Below are 15,581 nucleotides of genomic sequence, written 5' to 3' on the forward strand. Positions count from 1 at the left end.
TTACAGAACTGTGGGAACCTAACTTTTTTTTTTTTTTCCTACATACATTTTTTTGTTCGATAGCTCGGCTAATTCTCTCAACCAGCAGCTTTAACTCAGATGGCTTTTTTTTCTCTCAAGCTCTTCTGTATCTGGCCATGTTCATGATCTGATTTCCGTTTTTTCCTCCTATGTTCACTTCAGGCCTCTGGATACGGGAGCGGTGATTATGAATATGGAGACTTGGAAGGAACAGATGAAGTAAAGAAGATTGTAGAGGAAAGGGAATATACGATGGTGTGTATACGGTGGTGTCATTTTTCCCGCATAAGTTCATATACTTTCTAGCTTTCCTGTTTTCAAGCAGTCTGACCAGCAAATGACAAACATCCTGTGTTAAAAGCAGTGATATGAGACGACAGGGTTTGTAATATATCTATTTGACTTAAAAATAGACGAGTTGTACTGGATTTGCACAGTGTGATATATCGTCTGAGGTAAAGTTCTGTATGAAAATGGTGTGTAAACTAATCGGCCCATCCAGGGAAGGCCACTACAGCTACTCAGTGAGAGGCAGAGGAGGACAGGCCCTGTCTCTGCCCCCCCAGGACAAAAAAAAAAACTGTCTTAAAGCACAGAACTGAATGTGATACACATTACGGGGGATTTGGAAGTGGGTATACTCTATTACAACTGTGAAATAAGTGGGCATGTTCCACATACCCTGCACCACACTACTGTGTGTATCTACACAGACAAACTCTAACACACACATACCACACTGTCCTTCTGTTTTTTTTGCCTTTTAACTGAGCTGGACTTCAACCAAAGAAAACAGCTCTTATCCCCGCAGGCCCGTTGGAGACTGGAACATGGTGATATGAGCTGTTCTCTGCCAACTCTGTGTTCTCCAAGACACACAACAGGGCACAGAGAGGAGAGGCAGAGGGAGCGACTGCTAGATTATTAGACTTCTAGAAATAGTTCCACTGGGAAATTTTTCATTTTCAGTTTTTGCCATCAGTTTGATCAGAAGATAGGTGTCAATAACCTCCGCTGAAGCAGCTGAAGCAGCTGAAGCAGGGAGCCTGGCGCTGTTAAAGTCTCCCAAGTTGTTGTCTCTGTGAGACTTGAAGGTAAACGGTAGTTCAAATTTAGTTTTGTTTACAAAGACGTGCACATGCAGAAATGAACGATGAACGATGCGTTATAATTCTAGGGATTTCTATGTGCTGGTAGGTGTGCATAACAAAACTGAGATACAAATTCCTTTTTTTTTTTTCTCTTTGCTGTCGTCATGCACAGCTTCATTAAAAAAAGGGAAAAAAGTTTTAATCAAATCATGAACCTAATGAATACTTCTTCATGTTTAATAAACAGACTACATGATGAGAATTGCCGGCATGGCTGCAGTTCCTCTGGGTTTTTTTATTTTATTTCATTTTTTAATTATATTGTTCTCTTTGCTGCAATCCTGATACCAGCTGGAAGACGCACAATACAAAAAAGGCCTGTGTTTGTATTTCCTAACCAGATTTTCTTCTTGGAATCCCAAATATCTTTGTGTGCACACTCACTTTCATCTATTCCATTTAAGTGAATTTTGTACCGCCAGTTCCTTATTGATCAGTGCCCCATTTTATGCTACGTTCCATTGGTTGGTTTATAGATTCCATGTAGGTCATGGCAGCATTTCAATAAGGAGAAAACATGTTAGAAGTATGGGGGGAAAAACTGACTGACGTCCATAAGAGTAGTTAAAAATGTTTGGATATGATTCTTCAATGGACCATCATGGCTGAGCATTATTTTAGTGATACAAAGGGATGGGACAGGAGCTTCAGAAGTCTAGATGCAGCTGGTGGATGAGCAGAGTTGGCAGGCGGCAAAGACTTTAGAACGGGATTTAGTTAAAAAAATTAATGAATTAATCCAAAAAAAGGAACAGACTGAATGATTTGCAAAAGGAGCAAACAAACTAACAATGGACCAGGGTAATAACTTCGGAACCAAGATGTGAGTTTGACAGCTTGGGAAACGGAAGTGATAAAAATCTGAATGTTTCCTGTGATTGTGTTCATAATGTTAAAAATTCAAATCTGCCCCTTAGATCATCATAGAGCCCACACAGACGTTCTGTGGGGTAATAGTCTTCCTGAATGATGGCAAAATCAACCCTCTGGAAGGAATCCCACTTAAAATTGTACCTTATATAACTGAAACAGGCCTGTAACTGGGTTCTGACTAATAATGATTCTTATACGTGACGATGATTTTCACCATACTGCAATACGGCAGCCTCCTTATACTACGGCTGTCATAATGAATCGTGGCAAACTGATCCTTTGACAATATGAGGGGCAAATATCCTGTTTGGTGCTTATGGTGGGAAAAAAGACATTTGGTGGTTAACTGACAGTAGATACAAAGCAAAGGGGATAATGCTCATTATTAATGAAATGGTGGTTAAGGTGAGTTATTGTGTAGATATTGTCATAGAAACAAACCGAAAAAACCTGGCAGTGCTTTTCTTTTCGGCCAGAAAAGAACGCTGTGAGGGTACGGGCCGACACTGCAAGGTGGTCACCCTGAATGTCAGACTATCTGGAGTCGCAAGACTGCACAAGTAACCATGACTAGAATTTCTCACCACCATTTTGCAGCTGCAAACATAGATATCAGCACACCACAAGCACATGTTACATTGCAATGAGTCAGAGCAGGTTGTCCTGTTCATTTAGACTTTAAGTAACTTAGTCCTGATGCCACCTAAACTAATTAAAAGTTTATTGTAAGGAGGGTTCAGGAAGTTTATAGGACACACACACACATAGTGACACAGTGTGAAATTCTTTTTATCTGGAAAAAAAAGGCTTTTGAGGGAGGAGAGTTACCTTATGAAGTGCATAATGGGGAATATATGCAAAGAAGCTCAAACTTAAAGAATGAATTAAACAGTCCATTGATTATTCAGTCAACTGACCTTAAGACTTAGAGTTTTGAAAAGAAAAAGTAAACACAGTAGTTGTTTACACCAAAACCATATAGACTGCAGTTTTTACACTGTCTGCTGGCTGCAGCTCCTTTATTTACGATGCAAAAACAAATCATTGTGCACTTTTCTCATCTACATTTTGGCAAGTAGGAATAAACAGACTATTGCTTTAACGGATAAATACAGATACGTCGTCTGTTCTGGGAAACAGCAGACACTATAAAGACATCTTCCTGACTGCAAAACGGAAGCCATTTTTTCCTCTTCTAACTATAAACACCCCATTAAAATCTACTGGAGTAAAAGCTTTTTAAACTGCTCTTGAAGTCTTGGGGTCACAAATGGCTAATTTGAAAAAAATAGTATCTTCAATTTTCCACTTCCGTCAAGGAATAATCTTGAGCTGCTGGATAGTTAAGGTCAGATGAATGGAAACAATGAAGAAAAAATGAGCTTGCTTTAACAAGATTTTCCTCTGGAATCATTGCTACTGTGGTCAAAGTATCTGACTTTAGGCAGATAGGTTTGACACATTTGTGAAAGAGCTAGTCCCACAAGTTTGGAGTACTTTAAAAGCATCCTGTTCATCTTCATATAAGTCTCAGTGCTTTTCAGGAAAGATGGAAATGTATTTTCTGAGGCATGAGGTCAAGACATTTTATCCGTGCAGAAATGATCCCTTTTTCTGAGCCTCCTCGGTTCAGTGTGCCGTTTTTATTCTGAGGACGGTGCTACTGCTGGATCCGGTTCTACCAACTGTGGCAAACACTTTGGTTTTTTTGTTTGTCTTCTTTTTCCATACAACTACAGCTTTGGTGGATTTAGAGAGAAAACTGAAGTGCCAGGAATGAAAACAAAAAGCCAGAAGCTTATTTTATCAGACATGCTTTTCTGCCATTTCATGGTCACAGAATGTTTTGACTTTTGTTTTTCTAACCAATCAGGCAGATAAACGATTTGCATTTCTTTTTACATTGATAATATCTTAACTTTTGTAAGATATTACACTTTTTTTTTTATCCCTTTCTTTTCTACCATAACTCATTTATAGCCCTTCCCTGAGCTGGACCCTACATACGGCACCCCAGTCCGAGCTCCCCCAACTGAAATACCGTTCAGTGACGATGAAGACATTGAAGAGACATCTGGGCAGGAGATGGACACAACAACCGTAAACGGTATGCATGTCAATGTTGTTTTTATATCATTTAAGAAACTCCATATTTGATGCCAACAAATAGAAGTGACTTGATCTTTTTTTTTTGTGAGAATAAGAAAGGATTGAATCACTTGCATTTATTTTAGAAGTGTGTGCAGACATACACTGAAGCTTTAATACCCCCAAAAACCTGCTTTTTTACTGTTGTAGTGCCAAAATGAGCCAGCAGATGGTGACGAAGAGGCAGTGTAGCTCCTTCTCCTCTGTTCTGTTTCTCTTTTCTGCCACAGTCCTAGTGGTCACCATCATGTACTATTTAACAAATCATTTTAACAAAGATTCATGTTCTAGTCAAACGTGAACTGACAGTTTTTTTTTTTTTTCTGTACCCAATTTCTATCTTTGTTACAGAAAGATCATTTCAGACAGCTGCTCCTACCTCCAAACCTTACACTGTAAGTATCAGGTTTTTCTCCTTATTTTAGACAACACCTGTTTAGGGTTTTAAGATCGGTATAATCTGTCTTTGTAGATTTGAGACATTGTCAAACCTGCAGCTAAAATCCTTACGTCTGTCCCAGTTAACACGAACGGACCCCATTTAAACTCCTGATTTCATAGTCACTCTTTATTGCAGTGCTAGTGTAATGCTAATTAAATGACCAAGAAAAAGAGAAAAAATTATGCTCTTTTATTTTGTACACAGATTACTGAGGTGTGATTAAACCAATAACACTGCCTTTAGTCGATGTAGCTACAGTGTTACTGTGTAGCTGTTCAGTGTTCCTGCACATGTTCTATGCAGCTTTGTGATCCAGTGAATGAACCAATCCATCCGTTGTTTGTTTTTTTAATGTTTAGTCCATTCAGGTGTCTCCGAGACAGAAAGGGGAGCGAGGCGAACCGGGTCCAGCTGGTCCCCCAGGACCCCCCGGCACTCCAGGACAATCATCAGGAGAGGGAGCGGAGCCTGGGCCACGAGGTCCACAAGGAACACAGGGACCCCCGGGCCCCCCTGGACATCCTGGGGAAGATGGGCAGCCTGTGAGTTTAATCTGTTTACTTGAGTCTAAAAGCATTTATTTGTGGAGTTTTTTAGCTTTTTAGAGCAATGGTCTGTTATCTATCAGGCTTACAGGTCAGAGTATACAGTGATGGATTGGTTTTCTATTTTTGTCTCTTCTCCAGGGAAGTAATGGTGGAATTGGTCTCCCAGTAAGTGAAGCCTTTCCGCTCTTGTAGATTTATGCATTCCTTTTTTCAATCTGGTGCACTTACTTACGTAGCCATTATCAGCACACCGGTACAAATATAGAGCTACACCTCATATTAGCGCTGACAGTACATGCTGATCTTATCTGTGCAGCTTTACCGTCTCATGCCATCACAGCGTGCCGGGGTCGCAGTCTCAACTCATTCCTGATAACATTATCTGGGTTATTGTGTTACATCTTATATCTGATGTGGCATTAAGCCCACCTGTGATTGTCTTTTTTCTCAGGGCGCAGCTGGATTTCCTGGACTACAAGGAGAACCTGGTCCAAAGGGAGAAAAGGTTGATAAAATCTTAAATTTACTATTACAAAACACCTGTTTATTTACTGTACAAACATAGTGTTATGGACTTAAATTCATCGATAAAAAGTACCAAAAAACTACAAAAGCTGCTTCTGTTGCTCAGGGTGATCCTGGAGTTGGAATGCCTGGCCCCCCAGGACCTCCTGGACCTCCAAGTCACCTTAGCAAGTCTTCCACATTCCCGGTTGGTTGTTAAGTATCTTAAATCTCATAATCTGTTGTGCATTCAAGACTCAAAACCCTTTAGTTCTCTTTCAGAACTGAAGGGTCTGAATTCAGTACGTGCATGGTTTTGACTGACTGATTGGGACACATGGTTTATGCTTCAGGAGGGGTCTGGATTTGAAGACTTTGACAATGACGAAGAGATCATTCGGGTAAGTGAAGCTAACCGTTGACTGTACAGGTCACTTCCTGAAATATGGCATCAGCTGAAGGATTAAGTGCAAAATACATTTTGACATATTTTTAGACTTAATAATTCTATCATGTGGTCATCAGGGTCTCCCAGGGCCTCCAGGTCCCCCAGGAGTACCAGGGCCCCCAGGGACCCTATCAGAGGACATCTTTCCTGGGCCACCTGGGGCTCCTGGGAGAGATGGAAAGGATGGAGAGCAGGGTGAACCAGGACTGCCTGTGAGTTTATCATTCTTTCTTCATTGCCTTTCTGGCATTCTTGACATAGAACCTTTTAAAGAAACCCAAATCTTAATATTGAAAAAAGCATGTTTTACATCATATACTGTAGAATAAGTAGTGAGGCATCTTCTGCAAGATACTACTGTATGTCACTGTAAACAGTTTCTGAAGAACATCATTATTTCTCAAGCTTTAGCAAAACAGGGAAGATGTAGATTAAAATGTTTGGACCAAAGGGGTCGTTAGGGACATTTGAAATGTTCTGGTGCACGTAGCACAAAATCATATGCAAAATATTAAACCACCATCCTCTTTTCCACCTCTCTGCTCTCTAACTTATCCCCCCAAACCATTTTAGGTCCCAGTTCTAGCCCCAACCCAGCAGGCTTTAACTGATCTGAATGATGATAATATTGGCAGTATTAAGGGAAATGACATGAAGGTCCATAGAAAAGATAGAAAAGTGAATGAAGAAGGACAAAAATAGTAAATCTGGTCATGGAAATAGTTGCATCGTAGCATTAAATAAAAGGAGGCCTCTATGAATCATTACCTTATTATCTCAGTAACAGTTGTAAAATAAGATAGAAATGGGGTTTACTGAACTCTACCTTTCGAGCGCCATAGGGTATGTTTAATCTTATCTGATTTTAAATGGAATATGACATCCATCAGCCATCTGACATGGGAAGAAAGATCAGGTTCTGGTTATTCAGTTCAGACGTGCAGCCATGTTCTTGACATTTCTCAATCAGGTAGCATTCTCTGATTTCATACTACAGTGGTGGTCAGAGGATCGGTGGCTGTGACGTAGATGAATTTGAGAATTGTATTAAATATAAAAAAAAAACCCACAAAAAGTCAGCTGATCCATACTCTTGAAGTTCGCTTTGAAAGTTGATGATGTGAGTCGGTATTTTTTGTTTTACTGACCTCAGTTTTGTTTTCAGGTGATTGAAGATTGGTTTAGTGGCTCTGGCTCTGGCTCTGGCTCTGGGTCAGGGTCTGGTCAGGTATCATCAGTCCCCTCTGAAACAAGGGGCAGAAAAAACAGTATTTCCCCCGATTCTGTCTGAAAACTCAGTGTTCATTTACTGCTCCCCTGCCATCAATTGCTGCACAGTTTGTGAAATATTTAGCAGCTAAGTGAGAGTCGGGCCATTTTAGAAATGTGTGGACACATTGATTAAAGTAAAAGCACTAATATACATGTCTTTGGGTTTATCTTTAGTTCTTTAGCTACCTCATCAGGGGCTTATTTTATGTCTTCATGGGTCATGTCCTTTAGCCATTATCCTTGTACTAAAAGCTTTTTGGCAGGAACTACAGTAATGAACAACAAGAGCTTGAATATGGTTTCAGCCGTAGTATCTGTTGGGGGAAATGTGTCTTTTCTCTTTTTAAATTTAGAGGCTTTTACTAACTGTGTGGACGGACCACTTACAGCTGTATTTACAGCATTTCTTTAATCATAAAATATTTATTCACTTCGGGTTTTGTTATCTCACAGACCTAATTCAATTTGTTCTCATTTCAAACAGTTCTTTACATGCTTGCACACAGCATTCACCTTTGTCCAAAATGATGTAGCGACAGTTACAAAAAACATGCAAAAAACTGTGTAGCACGGTCACGTGAAAAAGAAAATACACCCGCTTTCACATCTAAGGTTTTCCGTAACAGGACATATTCAGAAAAAAAACAAATAATTATCATTATTCATAATAGTAATAATGATTATGATAAGAACAAAAAAAATGGTCCTTGGTGGGTTTTAAAATTAAGTAAATCCATCCTCAGATGAACAAAATGACGTAGTTTTCCACACACTGCTTCTGCACTGTGGCAGTGTGATACGTCACGTTTTGTTGCTCATCTGAGGTTGTATTTAACACCTTTTTGTCTTCCTTCTATAGATGCACCTATATTCTTAATATTGAACCCATTATTTCCACTCTTTCAGGGAGTCGATGGAAAAGCTGGCGATCCAGGGCCTGCTGGGAAGAATGGAGACAAGGTGAGGATAATAATCGGTGCGAAGCTCGCTGCAATTTAAAGGTCTCTTTCAAACTTCCCTTTTTTGACATCGACAGTAGCATGAACACTAAATTGATGCAAAAATTGAAATGCATGCGAATCCACAGCACACCAGCTTCTATTTGGCTCTTGCATGAATGTGATTTCTGCCACTTTTGTTGGGACCCACTCCAGTGTCCCTTGTGCAGGCCTTTTTTCACTTTGTTGGCAAAAACAATTACACTCACACTGAGGAACCACTTTACACAAAGAGCCAAGCGCTTAATGAGTGCTCGAGTGTAAACAAGTCTGTGCTGGAAAAGCCGCTCTGCTTTTTAATGCAAACAGCCTGTCCTGAGTCAACACTGTAGCTAATGTGAGTTGATTATGTTTCATTCTTTTGTTGATAGGGAGAGCCTGGTGTAAGTGGGCAACCAGGACTAAAGGTAAGACCCGTTTGCTGCTTCTCTGACTGCATAATGAACCATTATTTGCTGGTGTTTTGCACTGTCATTGTACCATGGGTGATATTTACATTAATCTGTCTGTCACTGCAGCTGCGGGTCTAAGTCTTAAAGTTACTTTTTGTCCCATTTAGAAGCCAGAATTTATATTAAGTTTGTCCGTGATATAGGCAACATTTAAAAATGGCCTCTTTCAGGGAGATCAGGGTCCTCCAGGGTTTCCAGGCATGCCAGGATCACCAGGTCCAGAGGGGCAATCTGGTCCCCGGGGTCCACCTGGCCCCCCTGGGCTCCCAGGACCTACAGGCAGAGGCATTGCCCCATTGTTTGAGGTAGGGTATGTTTTTTTACAGCACTTCTGAGCTCATTATAGATAATATGCATATTTGGCAAACATCAATGCAGCTCTTTTGTACATTTTTTACACCGTAAGTAGCGTATTTGAATGTGTTTTACAAAGTCAAGTACACCCATTAAAGTAAAAGAATTGTAATTTGTTCCCTACCTCCCAGGGGATAAGCCTGTAAGCTACAACATGAAGGCCTTCAATAGCACTGCACCCTGCAGGCTGTGTTGGAAAACAGTTTTTGAGAAATTAGAGTATTTTTGATTGGACCACGGACATCAGCGCCACACACTGTGCCTGAGAGTGCAAGATCAGCAAGCTCTTTTCTTAAAAAAGTGCTCCTTGGTGGCAGAAGGCATGGAAAATCATTACTGGTTTGTTTCTGTTTCTTTTCGGAGGACCTGGAAGGTTCTGGGATGCTTGGTGGTTTGGATGTCACACCATTCAGAGGTCAACAGGTACATGTGTGGTCCAGTATGATTGTGTCATATCGACATTTAGTTTAATCATTGCACCAACAGATATTTTTGTCAGCTGAGATGATAAACTAGCTTGTTTTTATAGGGTCTTCCAGGAATTCCTGGACCTCAAGGACCAAAGGTAAGATGTATGTGTGTGTGCCAACATATAAATATGTATTTACTGCTCACACTGAATAAGTGAGGGTGAACTTGTTCTCTGCTAACCTCCTGCAATGTTATTTTGGTGTTATGGCTCTTCATTATACACAAAGCTACGCATGTATTTAAAAGATTTATCTCTTTGTTGTTTCCTTTTCATGCCTGTCATAGGGTAAAGATGGTTCAGACGGGCCCCCAGGAAAGCCAGGGCAAAAGGTGAGTCTGCTGTCACTTTCTGTCACTGTTGTTTCTCTTTATGTTTCTTAAGATGCTGAGCATATCTCAGCACAAATAAGACGAGCTTCTTAAGTCTTCAACCTTTGGGTTCTTAAACGGCTGTTTGTTTAAAGGCCCCATGCTGATGAGAGATACCAGAGTTCGGCAGCATGCTGTTAAAGAGGGTAGAGATGTTGTTCTCAAACAGATTCACACTTTGCCTGTTTGTGGTTCGAACTGGGCCTGAATTGATCTCATGTGTCCAGAGAGGAGCTTTAATATCCACTGCAGCGCAGAACTCCACATTATTTATCACCAAATCTGTTTCAGTGAAATATCTCTGCGTGAGGAAGGCAGAAGCCAAGACGTTTTGTTTTATTTTTCCACGATTAAACGGAGCTCATGCAGGACTCTCGAGGAAGCAGATCAGAGATCCATACTGACTACATTTCCTGGTTATTTCTGCAGGGGGAGCCAGGTGTCAGGGGACCACAGGGGATTCCTGGTTTGGATGGACTAAAAGGGCTCGAGGTTAGTATCATCAAGGCTCCTGACTGATTCTCATTGATGCTTACTGAAAATTTAGTTGGACGTTGTTATAAAGATAATTCCCGACTTTTCCAGCTAATCTTATGCCACTATTAAAGCGTAAGCCAAGCAGTATGATAATACACCTTATGAGATAGGAGAGGGCCAGGTGTAAATACCATGGCACTAGCATCAATAGGTCCTCAAAATGTTGGTGCTGAAATGGTAGATATTAAGCACCTTGAGATAAGAAAGCTTTGATCAGGTGCACAGCAGAGGAAGGCGACACAACAGGATGACAACATTAAAAAGAGCTTTGGTCAGACCTCGGGCTGTGGAGATATTAGTAGGAATATCCTGTCTCAGTTTCTCTAATGTTTATATTGAAATATGGTCTGAAACTATTACAAAAGTTGATGAATAATCAGGATAATATCACATAATTGATTATGTAATAATTGTGACAGGCTGTCTGTTTTTTTTCTCTCTGCGACTGCTGTTGACCTCCAACAACATCTGCAGCAACCTTTTTTAAATGGCATCTGATGTTGCAGTGTTTAACAGAGAGAAACAACATCCATCATCACCTGAGAGCCAAGTATCAAAGATGAAAATGGGTTCCGACTGTCCTCATCTTACCTTATCTCTTAGCACAAAACAATATTTACCCATCAAGTCTCAAAGGAGCCTGCTCTCTGTAATTATGTAGACACGGCAGCCTCTGGTTTTCCAATACTTATCCACTCCATTCTCCTTCATCTGGATTATAGTCAAAAGTTGGCTGGATAGAGGAGCAGATATAAGTCCAAAGTGATTTAGCCTAACATCTTATCTGGGCTCTATGTCAGCCTCTGGGTCAATCGCTCCACTTGCATTAATGTTTGGCCCTTCTACTCTGGCTGGCTTGTCTGCGAACAAATGGTTTTAGATTATTTTGGAGTAATCACAAGTTAAAGCTGAAAAGAAATTCCCTTCTTAAGAAAGGAAGCATGATTAAACATGCAGCGGTGAGAAATACTGTTAATTTGTTTTATTTTGTGTACATCTACAGGGACCTAAGGGGGATAAAGGTGATCCAGGACAAAAGGTGAAACAATCAGAAAGAGGTTATATTGATATGAGTTTCTTTTTTACTAAAGCGCTAAACTGTCGACTTTGTTTTTTTTTTTAGGGGGATCCTGGACGAGATGGGCTCAGTCTAGCTGGCCCTCCGGGTCCACCTGGACCTCCAGGACCAATTATAAACCTCCAAGATGTAAGCAGCACCAGCTCATTCACGGCACCTTTTGGCCTGATTTTGCACAGCCTGTTGAAGAATGTGACACGTTCTCGTTGTGTCCGAGCCCACCTTTGCTTACATGTACTGTATACTTGTCCCCATAGCTTCTACTCAATGATACAGATGGTACCTTCAACCTCTCAGGGATTTTAGAAGCTCAGGGACCTGCTGTGAGTGTCAGAAAAAAAAACAATTCATTCTATATGCAGTTATCTTCATATTGGCTCATTGGCTTTTGCTTTCAGTGTCACAGTCACATGCTTCGGTTAATGAATTAATTCAAAACATTGATATAACATTGAAGAGCACCTTGTGTGATTTATCTATTTATTTTTTTTATTGTGTAATTTCCACCTTTTTTTTTCAGGGACCACGGGGTCCAAAGGGTGACATCGGGTTGCCAGGTGTACAAGGACCTTCAGGACTGAAAGTAAGTGGGATGCACATTCTATACTTGGTTCTGAACACAATTTCTGCTCATTTTTCTGTATACATACAGCAAAAACAGTTCTTTTTTTTCTATTTGTCTCTGGTTGCTTATGTGTTTGCATGCAGGGTGAAAAGGGTGAGCCAGGATTTGTCATTGCAGCAGATGGAGCCATGATGTCAGGGCCAATGGGGCCCAAAGGAGTAAAGGTAGCATTTCTTGTTGCTCTCCTCACATTTCACCCACTTACCTAAAAGGCTGGTTTCATAATGAATTACTCAAAATAACAGATGCAAGTTACTTGGGATAAAATAATGTCACAAATGAACTTGTCTTTGTTGTCAGGGAGATGGTGGTGTTCCCGGACCTCCTGGAATTCCAGTAAGTCTTTGCAGCAAGCAACCAAAACAACCTTTCAGCTTTGCGAATGCCATTGAATCAAATTCTTTGAACTGCCATGGATGTTTCATGGATTACATGCATTGAAGAAATCCAATCATTCGCTCTCTTTTCTTCCAAACAGGGGCCAATGGGGCCTCCAGGAGTCAAAGGAGAATTGGGTTTACCTGGACGACCAGTAAGTACAATCAGCTCAGGGAGCGTTTGTCGTTTAATTAAAAGGAGACAAAAAGATAAAAAAAAAGGCTCTGCAGTATTGTGCAAAAGTGTTGAGCAAGGCGTAATTTCTTCATTTGTAGTCAGGAAAACAGGAAATAGGTTCAGTTATTTATCGAAACATGCAAATGTAAAAAGAAATGCAGTAAATAAGGCAAAAAAATACTAATTTGTGGAATTAAAAAATGCTTGAAGCTTGAAAGTCAATAATTTGGTCTGAGCACCTTTATTCTTCAACACAGCCTGATTCTTCTTAGACAGCTTTGTCATTTATTTAAGTTGTCTTCAGGAATAGTTCTCCAGGCTTCTTAAAGGACATCCCAAAGCTCTTCTTTGGATGCCGGCTGCCTTTTGTTTCCGTTCTGTCAGTGTTATACCACACTGCTCTGACCAGTCCATGACTGATAGTGTGTTACACTCTGTGTTTTCTATCCAGAAATGCTTTAACTGCATTGATTGAACGTTTCTGCTTTCATAATTCGATTAGTTACGACGAGATCCACAACACCACTGACTAAAATTAAGCTTGAACCATGACATAGGCCTCTGTCCCGGGCCACGAAAGATGTCACGGTAAGGGACAGTTGTTTGGGCCTGCCGCTTCGTTTGTCCTCCGCTTGTCCAGTTTTCTCAATTTTTTTTTTTTTAAGGACGCACTGCTCACAACAATGTGACATGCAAAATGTACAATTATTAGCTCTTTTAGGATCACCTTGTTGTTACAGAACTATTTTCAGTCCGTCAAACTGTATTATCTTTGGTATTTTTCATAGATGCAACTAAGGAAATGGGGGAAAAAAGATACATATTTGTGAAAGGCTAAAATGCCAAAAAATACTATTCAAAATTGGTTCTTTGAAAAGATGTTTATGTACAGACAACACTGGTTCATCTCTTGAATTAGTTGCCTTTTTTTTATATTTGACTGATTCAAAGGTCAGTATTAAAGGTAGGGTAGGAGATCCTGGATTTTGAGTCCAGCGAAGCTGCATTTTGAAAATACACAGGTAAAAAGTCCCAACCCTTTTCTTCACTTTCCCCCCGAAGGCACGCCTCTAGAGTACATGAATGCGCACGAGCACGAAGGTGCACGAGCGCTGTTCTGACAGCAAGCATCGATCGTTGCCGTATTTAGTATTTAGTATATGATAACTATACGTTTAATAATGCTAGGTGCTAGCCAAGCTGGCTCTAGTTTAGCTTCCTGCCAAGCTTCTGGACGCGTAATTCGTTCACGGAGCAGGGTACGCGCACAGGGGGAAGGAGGGGGAGGGAGGAGCAGATTGCAGTTTGATAGACGGCATCAGTATCCAATCATTGTGAACGGTCCGTTCAGTATGATTGGATAGTGTTTTTCCTAGATTGTACGTTCTAGAGGCCACTAAAACTTTTCATATTTGTGTCAAAACTTTTAATTAAAGGGGAACTCCGGGGCATTTGAAGCGCATTTCCATTGCTAGAGGTTGTCAAATACTGATAGAAGGACACAGACAGGTGCAAATCTGCGCTCCCTGTGTGGAGATCGCGCTGTTCGCTCAGCCTGTCATGCGAGGCTAATACGTGGTGGCTAAGGGGCAAGCGATAACCCTTCCACGTAAAACAACAACTTGCACACTGCAGAAACGTCACACCACTTTATAAACCATCCGACAATAAAGTCACAAGCCTTACCATCAAAACCATATGCATGGTTCTCACATTACTGGCATGGGGACGTTACAAAACAACTTTATAAACAGCATGTCACTTACCGGTTAGTTGTACGCTCGCGCATGTGAAAGCCCAGAAGAGTCAATGGACGATACTCCCATATACAAAACAATTATCTTCTCTAGAAAAACTGTGTTCAAGTATTTAAAACATTACAACAATATTACTGGGCATATTGTTGTAATGTTTTAAATACTTGAACGCAGTTTTTCTGTGTTGTGACGTTTCTGCAGTGTGCAAGTTGTTGTTTTACGTGGAAGGGTTAGCTCTTGCCCCTAGCCACCACGTATTAGCCTCGCATGACAGGCTGAGCGAACAGCGCTATCTCCACACAGGGAGCGCAGATTTGCACCTGTCTGTGTCCTACTATCAATATTTGACAACCTCTAGCAATGGAAATGCGCTTCAAATGCCCCGGAGTTTTCCTTTAATTGGTTGCAATGGGGGTGTGAAGGGTATTTTTTTACATATTTTTCAATATGTAAAAAAATGTTCCAGAAAAAGATCCCCTACCTCACCTTTAAGTGGCTTAAAAAACAAAAAAAATACATCCCCCTGAAAATGATCCGCTACAAGAAATGGAGTGAAAACGGGTGAGAACGCAGCCGAAAAAAAAAAAACTTTTCAAAGACCTTCAGAAAGCCTGAAGAAATATTTTTCGCGACCGCTGAAAAAGATTACAAAAAGATCTTGCTGCAGAAATCTGTGTGCATATTTAAGATCGTCTCTGTGATCATTGAAAACAGACATGGGTGCACATAACTTGTGGTTTAACATTTTGTGGGATACTGCAGCAAAACGATCTAATTTCCCAAATTACCTATAGTGAATTTTTAGAGTTAAAAGCAGTCTAACATCCTGTTACTAAATTTAAATGCTCACTCCTTGTGTAGGGTCGTCCAGGCCTGTTGGGACCCAGGGGAGAGAAAGGGGACGCTCGAGGACTGCCAGTGAGTCAAACACCGGATTGAAACTGTGTCATCACATGAAAATATTGACACATGTCTGTT

The 15,581-nt window shown here is 40.6% G+C and overlaps 1 protein-coding gene across 1 annotated transcript in view; it reads left to right on the forward strand.

Annotated features, from left to right (window-relative positions):
* The window catches only part of LOC142369957 (collagen alpha-1(XV) chain-like), a 61,169-nt gene that overhangs the window by 39,621 nt on the left and 5,967 nt on the right, over positions 1 to 15,581 (forward strand). Inside the window, exons 7-30 of the mRNA XM_075452373.1 lie at positions 184 to 276; positions 4,026 to 4,152; positions 4,545 to 4,588; positions 4,995 to 5,177; positions 5,322 to 5,348; positions 5,635 to 5,688; positions 5,815 to 5,895; positions 6,041 to 6,088; positions 6,213 to 6,347; positions 8,314 to 8,367; positions 8,777 to 8,812; positions 9,028 to 9,162; positions 9,575 to 9,634; positions 9,741 to 9,776; positions 9,968 to 10,012; positions 10,481 to 10,543; positions 11,592 to 11,627; positions 11,712 to 11,795; positions 11,924 to 11,989; positions 12,187 to 12,249; positions 12,375 to 12,455; positions 12,592 to 12,627; positions 12,770 to 12,823; positions 15,465 to 15,521. Of these exons, the coding sequence (XP_075308488.1) occupies positions 184 to 276; positions 4,026 to 4,152; positions 4,545 to 4,588; positions 4,995 to 5,177; positions 5,322 to 5,348; positions 5,635 to 5,688; positions 5,815 to 5,895; positions 6,041 to 6,088; positions 6,213 to 6,347; positions 8,314 to 8,367; positions 8,777 to 8,812; positions 9,028 to 9,162; positions 9,575 to 9,634; positions 9,741 to 9,776; positions 9,968 to 10,012; positions 10,481 to 10,543; positions 11,592 to 11,627; positions 11,712 to 11,795; positions 11,924 to 11,989; positions 12,187 to 12,249; positions 12,375 to 12,455; positions 12,592 to 12,627; positions 12,770 to 12,823; positions 15,465 to 15,521 (1,698 nt within the window). The remainder of the gene's footprint in view (positions 1 to 183; positions 277 to 4,025; positions 4,153 to 4,544; positions 4,589 to 4,994; positions 5,178 to 5,321; positions 5,349 to 5,634; positions 5,689 to 5,814; positions 5,896 to 6,040; positions 6,089 to 6,212; positions 6,348 to 8,313; positions 8,368 to 8,776; positions 8,813 to 9,027; positions 9,163 to 9,574; positions 9,635 to 9,740; positions 9,777 to 9,967; positions 10,013 to 10,480; positions 10,544 to 11,591; positions 11,628 to 11,711; positions 11,796 to 11,923; positions 11,990 to 12,186; positions 12,250 to 12,374; positions 12,456 to 12,591; positions 12,628 to 12,769; positions 12,824 to 15,464; positions 15,522 to 15,581) is intronic.

This window comes from Odontesthes bonariensis, chromosome 20 (assembly GCF_027942865.1).
Source record: "Odontesthes bonariensis isolate fOdoBon6 chromosome 20, fOdoBon6.hap1, whole genome shotgun sequence".
Taxonomy (NCBI): domain Eukaryota; kingdom Metazoa; phylum Chordata; class Actinopteri; order Atheriniformes; family Atherinopsidae; genus Odontesthes; species Odontesthes bonariensis.